The sequence below is a fragment of the Microtus ochrogaster genome, chromosome 4 (assembly GCF_000317375.1).
Source record: "Microtus ochrogaster isolate Prairie Vole_2 chromosome 4, MicOch1.0, whole genome shotgun sequence".
Classification (NCBI taxonomy): domain Eukaryota; kingdom Metazoa; phylum Chordata; class Mammalia; order Rodentia; family Cricetidae; genus Microtus; species Microtus ochrogaster.
Genome location: NC_022011.1, coordinates 42,324,871 through 42,341,291, shown reverse-complemented (window position 1 = coordinate 42,341,291; position 16,421 = coordinate 42,324,871). Strand labels below are relative to the sequence as shown.

The following is a 16,421-nucleotide window of genomic DNA, read 5'->3' as shown; positions in this document are numbered from 1 at the left end:
GAGCAGCTACATTCTGAGATCAGTAAATAATTTATTTTAGTTCACCTGACCTGCTAGGTGCTTCAGATCACTCCTGACACTGATGGAGAGTCTTCCCACCCATCCATCCTGTGTCAGTCAGATTAGAGATTTCCTCTGGCCCTGTGCTGAGTGCCTATCTGCGGCATTTGCCCAGCATCCCTGCTTACCCACAGAGAGCCACCATCCACTTGGAATCCATGGTACAAAGGCCCACACAGCAGAAGGTGGAAACCTGGGGCTCTGCCCTGCGGCTGCAGCTGCCTGTCTTCTGATGGGGCAGAAGGGGCCCACGCTCTGGTTACCATCTGCCATTTGCTTCTAAGAAAGCCAGGGGATGAAAGGCACCAGACTTTGCCCTGTAAGACTCAAATGTAATTCAGTTTTCTACCAATCTATGACTGAAGCACAAGTGGAGTCTGTAAATAAAACCCATGACAAAAGTCTGACTTTTAAGATATTGGCAAGAGTGAATGGGAGATGGCTCAGTTTGTATAGTGCCTGCACACAAACATTGAAGACCTAAGCTCAATACCCAGCACCCATGTAAAAGCCAGGTCACAGTGGTATGTGTATATAATCACAGTGCTGGGGAGGCAGAGATAGAAGGATGCATGGGGCTTACTGTGCCAGTCAAGCTGCACTGGGGAGCTCCAGGTTCAAAAACAAAGGTGGAAAGTGATTGAGGAAAGCATCTTGCATTGACCTCCAGCTTCCACATGAATATGCACACACATGCACATGTTTCTAAGCACGCGTGCACACAGGCACACACGCACGTGCGCGCACACACACACACACACACAAATACAAAAGAACCAAAAAAAATCAGACTAGGAATGCAGCTCAAGGAGGAACACTTGCCTGTTAGTGAGCCCTCGGTTCTAGCCCTAACACTATGACAATGTTGACCAATTGTAGTGAACTATCAGTAAGTTAGAGGCTGCTCTCAGTTAGCTTGTGTTTAATATGTACCTGGCGCTTTGATAACCAGACTCTGTGTGCACTAATAGTTGGACTCACAGAACTGTTATCTGACATAGCCACAGTTTACCTGAGGAAACTGAGTGTAGGGACCTTCCCTGGATGCAAGCCCTCGCTGTGCTGATACTCAAGTTCAGTAACAGTTCACAGCTTACAGACCACCCTTGCTACCCCATTTAATCTACTTGTTACATCAGCATCGTAGCCCATTTCCTGACTGAGAAAACTGAGGCTTGAAGGATTTGATGAGATAATACAGCATGCGAGAAACATGTAGCTATTATTTAATAGCTACTAACTTGCTTTAGCTCCCATCCAGTCACCAGAATACACAGTAGGGTTTCTAGGGAACTGGGACAGAAGCCCAGTGCCAAACACCTAACTCCAGCTGTAGCACCAGAGATGCCTCAGCCATTCCCTGCCTGACTTGCACAGAGAAAGACCCTGTGAACACCTTTCCCTCTGATCCTTCCTGGCTCTGGGGTGGCTGAGAGTGTCAGCTCCCACACTTCTCGTGTAGACCTGATCCTCACTGTGGCTGTTTCCATAAAACATTCTGAGAATGTTTCATCTCCTTCCCCTCCTGGCAAGCCTGAAAATTCAGGTGCCCTTAAGTCAGGACCTTGCCTGCACTTATGCCAAATTGAGACGCTTCCATTAACCTCCTGTGGGCAGGGTTCTGTGTGCCAGGACTGGTAGGGGTAAGTAGACTTGTAGACACTGAAATTAAAAAAAGGGTCAGATGCTAGCCGGGCATGGTGTGCATACCTTAATCTTAGGAGGCTGATGCAGATGAGTCTCTGTGAGTTCAAAGCCAGCCTGGTCTACAGAGTAAGTTTCAGGACAGCCAGGGCTACACAGAGAAACCCTGTCTCAAAAGGGGACTGAGTGCCAGCGGTGATCTAGGAAGCTTATAGTACGCTATCCCTAAGTATTTTTTGTGGCACAAGGAGAAAGACTACACAGAAATTAAGGTGAAACAAGGCAGTGGGCCAAGATACTGCCATAATAATGCTGCTCACTATACAACACAGAATTATAACCCTAACCATGTAACTCTGTAACTCCTTCCTTGGCTCAGAATAATCCCCCGGGGTATATGGGGGTGGGGGACATGGGCTGTGCTAAAAGTGTCATAATTGTCATATTTAGAAAGTACAACCTCACAGAATTCAATTCTGATTTTCTCAGCAGTCTCAGACCAGGTCATGTGGTAGCTGAGCCACTTGTGCTAACTTGCCTCCTTTGTCATCTGTCATTGTAGACCCTTCTCACGTCACGAAAAAGATAGGTTAATCCACCCAGCTGTTATTTCATTTTCTAGTTAGAAGCTACAAGCAAGTGTTGTATGAAAGAAGAGAAGGTTAACACTCCCCTTGACAAGGATGGAAGAGGCCCTTGGGCCTAACAACACGCATACGGTTAAGGCATTGCCACCTACGTCGTGACATCTAACCACTGTTTATCAGTAAAGAAATTACATTTAAAAAAGAAAGAAACCACAAGCAAGAACTCAAAGAAAGCTTTACTTCAATGTTTTTAGCCATGTAATAGGCACATTTAAGATGCATGTTAGCAACACAAGAGCAGCCAGTGAGAACAGGCGACTGCAGCCAGGTCTTTATTTCTCCTTGGACCATGTGGTGTTAGTAGTTCTGGGTGGCCGTGTGAACAAGACATGCTTTTCTGTGGTTTTTAGTCAGGTACTTGTGGTTTGTTTTTTTTTTTTTTTTTTTTTTTTTTTTTTTTTTGAGACAGGGTTTCTCTGTGGCTTTGGAGCCTGTCCTGGAAAGTCAGGTACTTGTGAAGTAAAGAATTTGTGTGCTCAAGAAGTAACTGAGCCTCCCTGTTTCTGGCCCTTTGCTGATTCTAAAGAGGTGTCATTCCCTATTCCAGGTCACTACAGTGACCACTGGGGAACATCTACCATATCTGACTCCACATCCATGGGTCACTTAGTTCAACAGTGGCAGTTCTGCTGCTCAGTGATTGGCCTCTTCAATGTGACAGACAAAATCCAGTGTTGAATTTAAAACTTATGAAAACAGGTCAGAACTATGATGGTGGCCTCCGGAAACCCTCTACACTAGAGCTTATTAACACAATGTCTGGTGACAGCAGGTGTCAGCATTTGTCAACTGCTTATCTTCTCCAAGTCCTCTCCCAGAGCCTCCCTTTGGAGAATTCCTATCCAGCAATTTGGGGTTCCTTGGGTGACTGAGAAGGAATTGAACATTGGAAAAATGGAGATTGTGCACAACCATCACAGTAGAAGGAGCTGGAGTAGAATTCCAGAGAGTTCCTTTCCCTACCCTACCCCCAGACTGCCCTTGATTCACTTCCCTGTTCTTGGTGTTCAAACTACAGTAGGATAGGGGCCTATCCGTGGGAGAACCAGCTTTCCGCACCCCTCTGGCAGTGTGCAAAACAGTACTGGGAAAGATCAGTCCTTCCCAGCAGACTTCAAGGGCTCTCCTGAGGTGTCCATTTACCATAGAGTGTCCAGTGCTGGGGTGCCTTCCACTCACAGAGAGCACTGCTGAGTGTGCACAGCCTCAGGTCCCCTGGAAAGGGTCCTCTCTGGTGCCCAGCCCTGTGGTAAATGCTGTTGTGCTGGCTGGGACCAGGTCAACAGTCTAGCTGGGCACTTACCTGTCACCAGGTGTGTTACAGACCACACACTGGAGCTGTCAGCTTTTGACTGAGGTGCCCCAGTGCTTTGAGATGATGAGCTCCTTTAAGTAGAGCCAGTGAGCCTGGAGCCAATACCCTCCTAGTTCCAAGGAAGCAGTGCTCTTCAGGCTACACTGACTTGTGCCTCCACATGATTTGCTCCTGTTTTGAGTGCCTAACATATTGTTTAAGGGTGCTTTTTATACCGTGATGTAGTCCACCCGTGTGTGGCAGGAGTGCTTATCTGTTAAGCCCTGGCCTGGTAGTATGGAGAAATGAATTATGGTTGCAGCTCTGTCATTAATGGATGACATCAGACAAGTCATGTCCCTAGCTCTGAGCCTTGGTGACTTTCTGTGGAGAATAAAAACCCCAGATAGGGTGATCTCTGAGGTCTCATTAAGCCCAAACAGCCTGTGTGTCTGATCCTGTGTGTAAATTCAGGACAAGTCTCAAAGACTTCTCTGACTGCTCTGTAATGCTATCGATTGCCACATATATTCAGCAAAATCCACTCTGGTCAAGAGTTGTTCATTGGCACTCCCAGAGGGCTTTTCTGGGCTCCCCGGCTCTGTGTAACCTAAAGACAAGAAGCTTGTGGAACTGGATCAAAAACTGCTCCAGGATTTGACAACAGTGGGCTTTGTAGTCTCAGATTCAAAGTCATAAGAAATTGATGCATAAACCCCACTCCTGTATAAGCCAATAACCAGCAACTCAGAATATCCACTGAGTATGGAGTGGCGAATGCTGCCGTGTTACCAAAATGATGCCTCTTTTCCCTAGAGGTGGTATTTTAAGTGTGTCTGTTACAGTGTGTTTCCTCAGAGACAATGGAAACTGCTTTCTGGTACGGTCTTGATCCCAGCTTTGCAGTTTACTAACTTTTTACCTTTCTTGGGTTCATCTGTTTTTGCTATTAATTTTTTATTTTATATATATTATATAGTACATACACACAATGTATTTTGATCATATTCACTCCTTCCCTCAAATCCTTCCAGATCTTTCCCACTAGCTTCGCTTCATGTTTGCTATCCCATGAGCGTGCGCGCTCTCTCTCTCTCTCTCGCACTCTCTCGCTCTCTTGCTCTCTTTCTGTTTCTCTCTCTTATAAAAGCCCCTTGAGTCCAGTTTGTGTTGGCCAACTCCTCCAGGACATAGATCCTGCCCTGGGGTGTTGTTGATATACCAGATGTCACACAATTAAAGGAAACTGGCTCTCCCCCTCTGAGTCTGGGTTCATCTTTAAGAACTGTACTAATGACTTGAATTTCCTACAGCAATGCAAGATGAGCATTTGAATTGCTGTACTGCTCCATCCCCCTGACATCCAAGGAGTTGACACTTTTGTTACCCCATTTATAAAAGGGGAATCTCAGGATCATGGAAAAAGAAGTTTCTTTATTCAAGACAACAACAGTATGGAATATACTCCCCAAAATCCTGGTCTAAATGAATAACCTGGATACCTCGCAGGTGGCCATTCCCTAACATGAGTGTCGTAACCCTCCAGGTCAGAGAAATTTCTTCCAACTCCGAATGGAAGTCTTCGAGGTTACAGGAAGGTTTGTGCCACAAAGCGTGGTGCTGAAGGTTATTGGAAGGATCCACAGTGACAGACAGGTTGAACTGCCTGGCTGGACAGGCATTCTACATTTTTGTGCTTTCAAGACTAACACAAAGCAGGTCCCAGGTACCCAGGCCTAGGGACAGGCACATACTTGATTGCATCCTTCCTTGGCTCCCTGACCACCTTGTCCCAGCCCATGCCCAGCTCCTGACACTATTAAACATAGCTGTAGCCTATAGCTCTGGTGACTTGTGATGGTTAGATAGAGTCATTTGGGAAGAAGGAACCCCAGTTGAGAAAACACCTCTATAAGATTGGTCTGTAGGCAAGTCTGTGGGGGGCATTTTCTTGATAATTGATGTGAGATGTCCCAGCCCACTATGGGAGATGTCATCCCTAGGCAAGTGGTCCAACGTTGTATAAGAAAGCAAGTGAGCAAGCCAGAAGGAGCAGGCTAGTAAGTAGCATTCCTCCATGGTCTTTGCTTCAGTTTCTGCCTCCAGGTTCCTCCCATTTGAGTTCTTGATTTGGCTTCCTACAATGATGACTGTGGTTGAGACAGTAAGCCAGATAGATAAACCCTTTCCTCCCTAAATTGCTTTTAGTCATGGTCTTTATCAGACGATAGAAAGTAACTCATATAGTTCTCACAAGCCCCAAGGATGTGAGTCAGCATCTTGTGCATCCTTTCCCAGTTTGCCCAGGCTCAAAGCTTAAGGGAGCAGTGCTAAAGCTTGAACTTAGGACTTTCAGAGTTCCTGGCCCTAACCACTTAGCACTGCTGCCTTTAAATGTAGCCTTAAATGTAACCAGGCTCCTGCTGCCTTCAGAGACAGAGGTGCTCGATGACCCAATATACACAGAAGGACCTGGGGTAGGGGCTTCCCAAAGGGGGTCCTCTGGATGATGATATACAGTGCTAATTTCCTTTTATGGAAATATTTTAGTTAGTTAGAACAGATGTGGGTCCCCTCGTAATAACTCCTTGGACAAACTGTTTCCCTGGAGAGTTGTAGCTGCATTAGAGTTGTGCTTTGTTTATTTTGAGCTGTCTTGTTAAGGAAGGATTTATATGCTGGCGTTGATGTAGGACAGCAATCAGGCCATGTTTTCTGCCTTTGACAGTTGGCGTGATAGTTTGCTTCCAGTGAAGTTTGACTCACTGTATCTGGAAACTGTCAGTGTGGGAGCATGAAAAGGTCATGACGGATGGCGACGGGTAAGTGAGTAGGGGAGGAGAGCTGGTAAAGAAGACAAATGGCCTCCCACACTTGTGAAGGAAGGGCTGACCATGGCCACTCCAGGCCAGCCCTGTGCTCTCCCTCTTTACCTGCCATGACTGAGACTGCGAAAGCCCTGGACACCTTTGTGATAGTGGCAGGAGGCTGGAGCCTTCCCCTCACCTCAGCCCCTTGGGTACAGGAGAGCTTGTGGGTGAAATTGTTCTCCACTTTAGGGTCACCTCACAGTCATCACTATAGACATGTTGGGGACGAAAAACAAATTGTGAAATGGAAATGGTAGGGGGAAAAGTTAACTTTAAAATTTTAAAACAGTGATTATTTTGTTAAAATACAGGGACATAACTCAGCAATAAAAGTGTTTTCCCAGGTGGCAAGCCTGAGACCTGAATTCTGTTTCCAGCACCACAAAGTAAGTAGGTAGGTAGGTAGGTAGGTAGGTAGGTAGGTAGCTAGGTAGGTAGGTAGGTAGGTAGGTAGGTAGGTAGGTAGGTAGGTGGGTGGGTGGGTAGGTGGGTAGGTGGGTGGGTAGGTGAATGGATGGATGAATAGATGGATGGATGGACGGATAGATAGATGAAAATACTTTTGGGGACTGGAGAGATGACTCAGAATTAAAAGCATTCCAGAGTACCCCCATTCGATTCCCAATATCCACATATCTGCTAACAACTGCCTGTAACTCCAGCTCCAGGGAATCCAGGGCCCTCTTCTGACCTCTGCAGGCACCAGTCACACATGTCTGCAAGTTCATAGACATACATGTGGGCAAAATGCCCATACACATAACATTAAAAATTTAAAAACATACATATTGTTGGGTACATACTTCAGCACTGGTAAAGAACAGAATCTCCTGCTAACCAGAATTAACTCAGTGTTTAGAATGGAGCCTTTGAGATCTTTTCTGGAAACACACACACACCATTCTGGGGAGGGAGTCCAGGCTCTTGTGCATGTCAGGCAAGTACTCTACCACTGAGCACTTTGCTAACCCTATATAAAAATTTTTTTCTTTCCTATTTCATTTGGTAGTGTGACATAAGAACTTTTTAAGTCACACTTCTCTTCTGGCCTGATTTTCCTTGGTTATGCTGTATTTCATCATGGGTGTGTTACTCCTTAATGTAACTATTCAGTTTGAAGAAATGTGTATTTAATGAAGGTCCACCTCCCTTCTTTCTTCATATGTTTATAATTTGAGTTGATTGAGATTATGTGTTAAAAATGACATCTTAATGAGTCCCTCTGCGTGTCCCAGAGATGTCACACAAAAACTTTACATATGAAAAGCATGCACAGACTGGGTAGTGGTGGCACACGCCTTTAATCCCAGCACTCGGGAGGCAGAGGCAGGCGGATCTCTGTGAATTCGAGGCCAGCCTGGTCTACAAGAGCTAGTTCCAGGACAGGAACCAAAAGCTACGGAGAAACCCTGTCTCGGAAAAAAAAAAAGAAAAAAAAAAAACAGAGAGAGGGCCTGGAGAGATGGCTCAGTGGTTAAGAGCTCTTTGTCTGCTCTTCCAAAGGTCCTGAGTTCAATTCCCAGCAACCATATGGTGGCTCACAACCATCTGTAATGAGGTCCGGTGCCCTCTTCTGGCCTACAGGCATACAAGCAGACAGAATAAATACTGTATACATAATAAATAAATAAAAAGAAAAAAGAAAACCAGACAGAGAGAGGAGGGGAAGGGAGGGAAGACACAGAGTGTGCATAAGCACAAAAGTCAGAAGAAAGAACAGTGATTAGATGTTGTGCTGGCTTGCCAAATATGGGCACTACACTGGTCAGTAGAAACTGGGCATTTGTTTGACATCTGAACATTTTCGTATACCCTGGTGAAAGTAGAGAAGGGAGGGCTGCAAGGCTGCTTGGGCAGAGTTTTTCTGTGTGTCTTCTTGACTCAAATCTGAACAGCCCATGAGAGCCATCTGGGAACCAGACAGTTCTGGATTTGAACTTTCCTACTTCCAAGCTCTCTGACGTCATCAAAGACCCCGGTCCCTCAGTAAATATCACAATATAGAAGCCAGCACAGTTTCTTCTACTGACCAGTGTAGTGCCTGAGAGGATGGTCTCTGACACAAGTCTTCTGACTTCAGATTCCAGGCCACTTGTGAATTGTGTGATCTTGACAGGTTCTTAGCCTTACTGTGTTTCTGTTTCCTTTTCTATAAAATAGAATGAGCAGAGAGGCCACTTCATGGAGCTGCTGGAGTACACAGAGACTCTTGGGCCTTGAAAGCGCCTGGTGGACACTTTAGCGCTCAGTGTGTTAATCTGCTGTGGTTATGTCATGAATGATGTGTGTGACAGCATGCCTGCTGGGCCTAGGGACACTGTTCCACATGATTCCTGGAGCCTGCCGGGGTCAAACCTTTGCCAGAGGCCTGGACTGTAGCCTTAGGGTGGTGAGCCACTGAGAAAGTGGCAGCAGCAGTCTTCTTTGGGCTCTGCAGTCTCAAGGAAGCCCTGCTGCTCTGGCCCCGCCTCCTCCTTTGCACACTTCAAAGGCTACAGTGGCAAGTGGGTCCAGATGCACTGATTGACTTCCCTGATCAGAGTCCCACCAGCCTAGGTCCCATAGCCCCCACATACTGCATCCTAGCTCTAGCATCTTTATCCACAGCCTGGAGTAAACCTTCTAACCAGCTTCCCTGTAGCAAGCTTCCAGCCTTCCAACCAAAAAAGAAATTTAAAAAATAAAAAGTGCTTGGGCTCCCAGAGGTCTCCATTTGCCTCCAGACTTAGATCTGCTCAGCGAGGTAGGGCCCTCCTTAGACTGTCACAGGCCCTCCCAACCTGCTTGCACTTGTCCAGTAGGAACAGCCAAGTCTTTGGGGCTTCACTCAGCTTTAAGAAGCATAGAGAGTCACAATTCCCCATTGTGAGGTTATTTAATGCACAAAGGGTTTTCCCTTCAGGAAAGATTCTCCTACAGGTTCCTTTAAATAGTGACTCCTCGAGGCAGGCAAGAGTTTTACAGATCATTAACTACCTGACTGAAAGCTTGCAGGGCACGGAAACTTAAAACCGAAGTGTTGGGAGCCCCTGCCAATTACAGATCAATCCAGAATGAAGACAGAGTATCACTGGAACCAAGTCAGTGGGAAAATGTGATTCGATTCAGGAAACTCTCATGTGCATGCTGCTCTTGTGGAGCACACCAATTGTTTAAATGATGCTCCACCTGTCTGCTCATCTTCAGCCTTTTGCATTCACCTCCCATATCTCCATCCCCAAGCTGCAGTCTTGGGGTTCCCTTCCACAAACTGCACCAGTGGCAGTAACCTCAGGAAAGGGTGTCATTGGGAAAGGGTTCTGTGGCCAAGTGGAGTGTAGGCAACTGATGTGCAGATACAGCAGGTAATGGATGAACTATGCGCTAACAATTTGCAGATAAAAATAATGGAAGTTAAAAGTGTACTTTACATGATAAAAGAAAGATGAAAGAGGATGAGCAGTCTGTTACATCTGAGATGGTTACAGGAGTCCCGCTTTGTGAAGTAGGCTCTGTTGAAAAGATTGATGCAATGGGGAGTGACCTTGGCTTGGAGCAGGAGCTGGTGATGTATGTATGAGCATCCCTCTGCTAAATGGACCCAGATTTGTAGCACTAATATACATGGGAGCCCAGAACCAAACTCAGTATGGCAATAAATCAACAGCCACTTTGGGTGTCATTTCTGGTTTATATTCCACTATTGTTCTATCACTTTAATTCATGTCACTATCATCTTTTCATCTGGAACAGTTTTATATAATTTTCCAGTGGAGTTACCTGACAAATCCTATCAAATTAACAAGGTACATTAACAGTATTGACTGACTGCGGCTTCAGGAGTTGCGTGGCCTTAGAACAAAATTTTAACCATCTTTGTCTGGTGGTGATTTTTTCCTTTCTTTCTGAAAAAGGAATGTGGGGCAGGGCTTTTTTCCACATAGAGATATGCACATTTATTTTGCTTTGTTCGTTTTGACTGTTATAAATGTCAAAATAAGAAGCAGATAAGGAGGGAAAACCCTGCTCACATGAACGCACACCCCGTTTCCACAGTGTACACTCACATGATCACACACCCATTGCCACAGTGTGCTCTCTGTGAACACTCACCCCGTTTTCACAGTGTACACTCACATGATCACACACCCATTGCCACAGTGTGCTCTCTGTGAACACTCACCCCGTTTTCACAGTGTACACTCACATGATCACACACCCATTGCCACAGTGTACACTTACATGATCACACACCCCATTGTCACAGTGTGCACAGTGAACACTCACCTCCTTACCACTACCGTGGCTTAAGTACTTGTCTCCTTTCAGATAACTATAGAGATGTCCAGATCCTTAGCAATTGATGACCAAACTGGAGGCTGGAGTGTCATGGAATAGTCATAATCTACTTCAAGTGAAATGTAATCAAATTGGGCTCCTGATAGCTTCTCAGCTTCTGAAATCCTCCATACCTGAGATCCAGAGTCAGTTGGACTTAGGACACTTATGCCTAATTGAAATATGTTGCTCCCTGAACTATGTCCAGTGCAAACCCAGCATTGGGTTAATAAAATAAAATAAAATAAATGAATAAAAATAATTGCTGGGCTCTACCAAAGATGACAGGGCTAACAGCCATCCCTGCACATCTCCTCGGTACCCACCATCAGCACATAGCCTTCTTCCTTTGTCTAACTGGTTTTGGAATAAATCTACTCACAAAACATTACAATGGACTGGGGGGGGGGGCAAAATCCAAAAATGGAGATTGTATTTATTTTCATTTCTTTTTTACATTTAAATTTGCTGCCAGGCTATGGTGTCATGTGTGTCTGTGTTTTCATTGGGGGTGGGAGTATTAACTGAGCTGGGTTTGGGTGGGGTTTTATCCTCTTTTGAGATAATCTTTCTCAAAAGCCCTGCTTGTCTTTTTTATATATGTACAACTGATTTTTCAGGGTTTTTTTGTTGTTGTTGTTGTTGTTAATCTTGACATTTTTTTCCCCACTTTGACCCTGGCCTTAAATTATGACCACCTAAAAATTAATTACTTTTAAGACTCCCTGTGGGGCTCACTCCAGAACGCACACGAAAGGTTTACATCTCACTCCATGAACAGATTTCTCCTTTCAGCAAAAGAAGACTTCTGGACTAGATTCGGTGTGTTAGACAGACCATGTCATCTCAGAAATACCCAGAGGCCACCTCCAATGGACCCCTGCACCTCATTTGTTCCTGGTCATTGTCTAGCAGAGAAAATGCTGCAGCCTCTCCTTCAACAGAGAGGAGAGGACCACCCCCCACCTGAAAGGCAGGCTTTGAGATTTGAATTCAGAGGTTTTGTGTAAAGACCCTTTGCTCCCCCTGTGGCTTCCCTTAAATGTTACTGGAGAAATTATTTGTGTCACAGAGGAAAGTTCTGCCCCCTCCCTTCTATTTTTAATGTAAAATTTTTCTAGATCAGAAACTCTATATCAGTAACAGTCTATTACTTAGGGTAATAATAGATCAGAACTGTCTTATCTTTACATGGCCCTCTGTTGTAGTTTATGTTGTCACAGTATAACTGTGTGGTGTTAGAGATATGTGTCTCTCTTGTTTTAGAGAAAAATCATGTCCCCAAGCAGCTTTCAGCATCCTTCTCGCTTACCCCGGCAGCCACACTGGGAGCATCTCAGATCCTGTTTAGAAGCCCTGCCTGTAGGGAGAATCAATCTCTCTAGCCCTAAGAGCTCATAATTGTTACTCTGAAGTCGCTGCCACCTTCCTCACTTCATGGCTTCTTTTTGTCCCCATTCCTTGACCTTACAGGTATCTCTGGAGACAAAGTAGAGATAGACCCTGTTACGAATCAGAAAGCCAGCACTAAGTTTTGGATTAAACAGAAGCCCATCTCAATCGATTCTGACCTGCTCTGTGCCTGTGACCTTGCCGAGGAAAAGAGCCCCAGTGAGTAGTCCTTTATTTATGTCTCCTTTTCTCGCCCCTCCTCCCTGGGCGCCTGTGCTGTGAGAATATATGGCCACCATGTCCTTTTTTCCTTGAGCTCGTTTAATTCATTACCAGAAATTTCTTTTAATCAAACAGGATTGTATTATGGTACCTAGAGCCTGATGTGAGCCCCATCTTGCTGTCAACAGAGACCCCTGAGGCACCGTGCTCTGGGGGGCTAGGTCACCAGGCAGGTTCCTGCTGGGAATTTGCACTCAGGAGAGTCCTCGATTTACTTTGTGTTCCTCTCCCTTTCCATTGGGGGAACTTGACCAGTCAGCCTTCTGTGCCATACCAGTGGAAGTTGGATATCCAGAGGCTAGATTTAGGCATCCATCATGCTGGAATGTCAGTGACCTCTAGCTCATAACTAAACGTGTGCCTGGTCCTACAGAAGAAGTTACTACTGGGCTGGCATTCTTCCAGTAGACCATCCAAGCAGATACCATTTGGGCATGTTATAGTTTTGAAGTTAAGTAATTGATTGTGGTATTTCGATTAATCACTTAAACATTTTTTAGGAATCCAGCCCTAGCATGGGACAAAAAGGACACAGTTCAGAGTTGAGCCTCTCTTGTAAAAGCAAGCAGCCAAAACTTTTTTACGTGCGTAGGGAAGACTGGCAAACAGGATTCTCAGACTGCTGCATCTCAGCATTTCCTGTCAGCCGGAGCTCACCCCAGTAGCTCTGGCTTGGTAACTAGAGGTACATACTGAGCATCTAATTTGGGGACGTATGTTCCCGTGTCTGAATTTGAGGACAAGTGTTATGAGGAATTATATGCTCAGAAGAAACACTAGGAAAGGCCAAGGCCAGGAACTGTTTATAATGAGGCTCCTTTCCAGAGTCATCAGAGTCTTCCCATGTTGAGCAAAGCTTCATGCCCCTTCCCCATGGCCAGTGTTTAATTTCATTGTCAAATTCAGCTATGAAAAGGCTTTCAGCTCAGCCTCCAGTTTGGCAGGAAAGGAAAGCATAGTAGGTAGAGAGAGAGACACATTATTGTCCTCTTCTGCCCCTGCCATCTACTGTCACCCCAGTGAGGCTCTGACTGCAGGGCACTTGCCAAAAGAGGCCCATGAGAAAAGTGCTTGCTGCTTCTGGAGCCTAAAAGGCTGCTAGACCCCTCTGCCATGAGTAAGCCCTAATTCCATCTACCCCATCTTGGTGACCCCAAAATAAATGTGTTTGTCCTGGAATCTTCCTTCCTCAGCAGTAGGGTACTTTGAAGAGAAACATTTTATAACTTGTCTCAGAAACAGCAAATGGTCGCCTGCATGTTGCCTAGAGACCTAACCTGGAGTGGAGAGTTGTGGGAGGAACGAGAACCAGACTTGGGCTCCCTCTCGTTCACAGACACTTGCTGTGCCTAGAAGAGCTGTAACCCAGGCTCTGGAAAGGTGTGAATGTCACATGCCCAGCCAGTAGGAGAGGAGGGAAGGTCTCAGGCAGGAGATAGTATTCATGGGCCTCATCTTCACTTAAGGTCAGAGCAGGCAGGGCTGTCTTTTCACTGGGGACAGTTTTTCTGGGGTCCTTCCTCTCTCACACATGTCCCAGTGTGCAAACCAGCTAAATAGCTTTTGGGGGTCGGAAGTATCCCTGTCTCAATGCTCAGACCTCTGTAGCAATGCTTTTCAAGCCTTGGTCTCTGCATTCAAAGGTGACACGGGGACCTGTGGGCAGTGAGGACCTGTGGGCAGTGGGGACTTGTGGGCAGTGGGGTAGTGTTTGAGAACTCCAAACTTAGGACTTTCACAAGTGAAGAAAAGACATTTGATTCCTTGCATGCCTGTAACCCTTGCTTCAGTCAGGGAAGGAGCCAAAGAGGATTGCTGGGACTTGGTGGCTTCCAGCCCAGCTTAGAAAAAAATGAGCCCCATGCTCAGAGAGACCTCACCTTAAAGTAATAGGCAAAGAGTAATATTGGAGGACATTTGACACCTTCTTCTGGCGTCCACACACACATGTACACAGACACACAAATATAATCTTTTTTTAAAGCAAAAGATTTTAAATTTATAGACTTGCAAAATAAAGCTATGACTCCTCAGCACATCCTTTACTGATGTTGAAAGCCACTGACCACTCAGGCCAGAATTTCCCATGTAGAACTCAGGCTGTGAGATACAGTAACACAATAACTTGTGTTCTGCTCTTGTGACTATCTGGAACCTTCCACCCTGACCCTACTGCTAACCTAGGGTCATTGCCACCGTCCCCCATTTATTCCACTCATTTCCATTCATTGCCCCAGGATTTTGTTTTGTTTTGTTTGGGGTGGTGGGGGTTGGTTTTTTGGTTTGTTTGTTTGTGTTTTTGTTGTTATTGTTGTTGTTGTTGTTTTGGGGGGGGTTGAGACAAGGTTTCTCTGTGTAACAGTCCTGGCTTTGCAGATCGGGCTGGCCTCAAACTCACTGAGATCCACCTGCCTCTGCCTCCCAAGTGCTGGGCCCAACGCCCAAGAAATTTGTTTAGACGTCTGGACATGCAGTGTGCTGCATTATCTCTTTAGAGTCGCCCCCCAGCCCCCACCTCCGCTTCCTTTCCTAAGTCCCCATGGAACTCATTGGCCCAGCAATCCCTGTAGCTGTCTACAGTGAATATTGGTCAGCTTGAAACTGAACTGAATGAACCAGGATTGAGGAATCAAAAATTGTTCTCACACAGGAATGTTAGTAAATGAATCAGATCAACATTGTGTGTTTTTATGATTTCCAGTATCTTCACTAAATTAATTCAGTGGCTGAATCTAAAAAGCCCCTCCTCACAGCCTCAGCAGACGGCAGGGTTAATCTATGGGGCTGCTGCTTTCTCTTTCTTGGGTTTTTTTTTTTTTTTTTTTTTTTTTTTTTGCCTAAAGGATTAATGGTAACCCTTTTTATCTTTTATGTCTGTTGAACCTTAGAAAAAAGTTATTTTAGCAGCACTAAAGAAATGAAAGTCACTATATTTCATAAGTTTAGCCTGTGATTTTTATCAGCATAGTGATGTATGTTTGTTGCTGAGTTTACATCAAAAATTATTCTTAGGGCCTCTTGAATGAATTATGGCAAAGAGAAACAGTCTAGAAGTAGATAAGGTTTTTGATTTCTGCAATATATTCTCTTTTTCATGTTTTTATCTCTTATAACACAAGTGTCTTCCCAGAGACTGGAACGTGTGACCAACTGGAATAATTTAGTTGTGAAAACAGAGCAGACGTGTTATTAAGCAGCCTGCTTCACAAAAAGGCGTTAAGTGTGGGGAGGATAATGAAGCTGTCCCCGTTCTTACTTGAGACATGTTTGTCAGAATTTTGAACAGAAAAGAAATGTTTTAAACCCTTCGACTACGGCCATCTTGCAGGGTCTGTGGAGAAAGCTGCTGTCACACCGTTCGTCTGGTCGTCACGAGCAGCACAGCTCAGGTTTAATTGATGCCACATCCGAAAATGTGTGAAGAGCTGACTTGGCAAAGGGGCTGAGCGTTTGCACGGGGAAAGGCAGAATTACAGACTGGAAACAGTGCAGCCAGGCTCCCAGCAGCAGCTCTGTGTGCTCCTGCACCCTGCTTCTCCCTCTTAGGCCAGCATTCAGAGAGATTTATCACTCTGTCCCTGTGAGTGTTTAAGGACCTGGAACTTAATGACTAAATAGATACAAGCCTAAAAAACCTGCATGGATAAATACAGACTCGGAAGAATTCAGAAAATCCGTGTGAGAGCCCTGAGAAATTAAGAATGAGTTTTCTCTTGATTTAGGGAAGGAAAAAGCCCTGCCTTTATTATTTAAATAATCAGTGTGTTATCAGTCTGGCTTGCCTCTCCTTAGGGTTTCTGGTGCTATTTTGAAGGGTTCCAACAAATGTCTTAGAAAGAAAGAAAGAAAGAAAGAAAGAAAGAAAGAAAGAAAGAAAGAAAGAAAGAAAGAAAGAGAGAAAGAGAGAAAGAGAGA

The 16,421-nt window shown here is 45.1% G+C and overlaps 1 protein-coding gene and 1 non-coding gene across 8 annotated transcripts in view; both read left to right on the top strand.

Annotated features, from left to right (window-relative positions):
- The window catches only part of Mapkap1 (mitogen-activated protein kinase associated protein 1), a 226,745-nt gene that overhangs the window by 187,573 nt on the left and 22,751 nt on the right, over window positions 1–16,421 (top strand). For all 7 annotated transcript variants that reach the window (XM_026777621.1, XM_026777619.1, XM_026777615.1 and 4 more), the window contains one exon: window positions 12,306–12,443. In XM_026777621.1, the coding sequence (XP_026633422.1) occupies window positions 12,306–12,443 (138 nt within the window). The remainder of the gene's footprint in view (window positions 1–12,305; window positions 12,444–16,421) is intronic.
- Window positions 2,344–2,469, top strand: LOC113455990. Its single transcript, XR_003376889.1, has one exon. It is a non-coding gene; the product is annotated as a U6atac minor spliceosomal RNA (small nuclear RNA).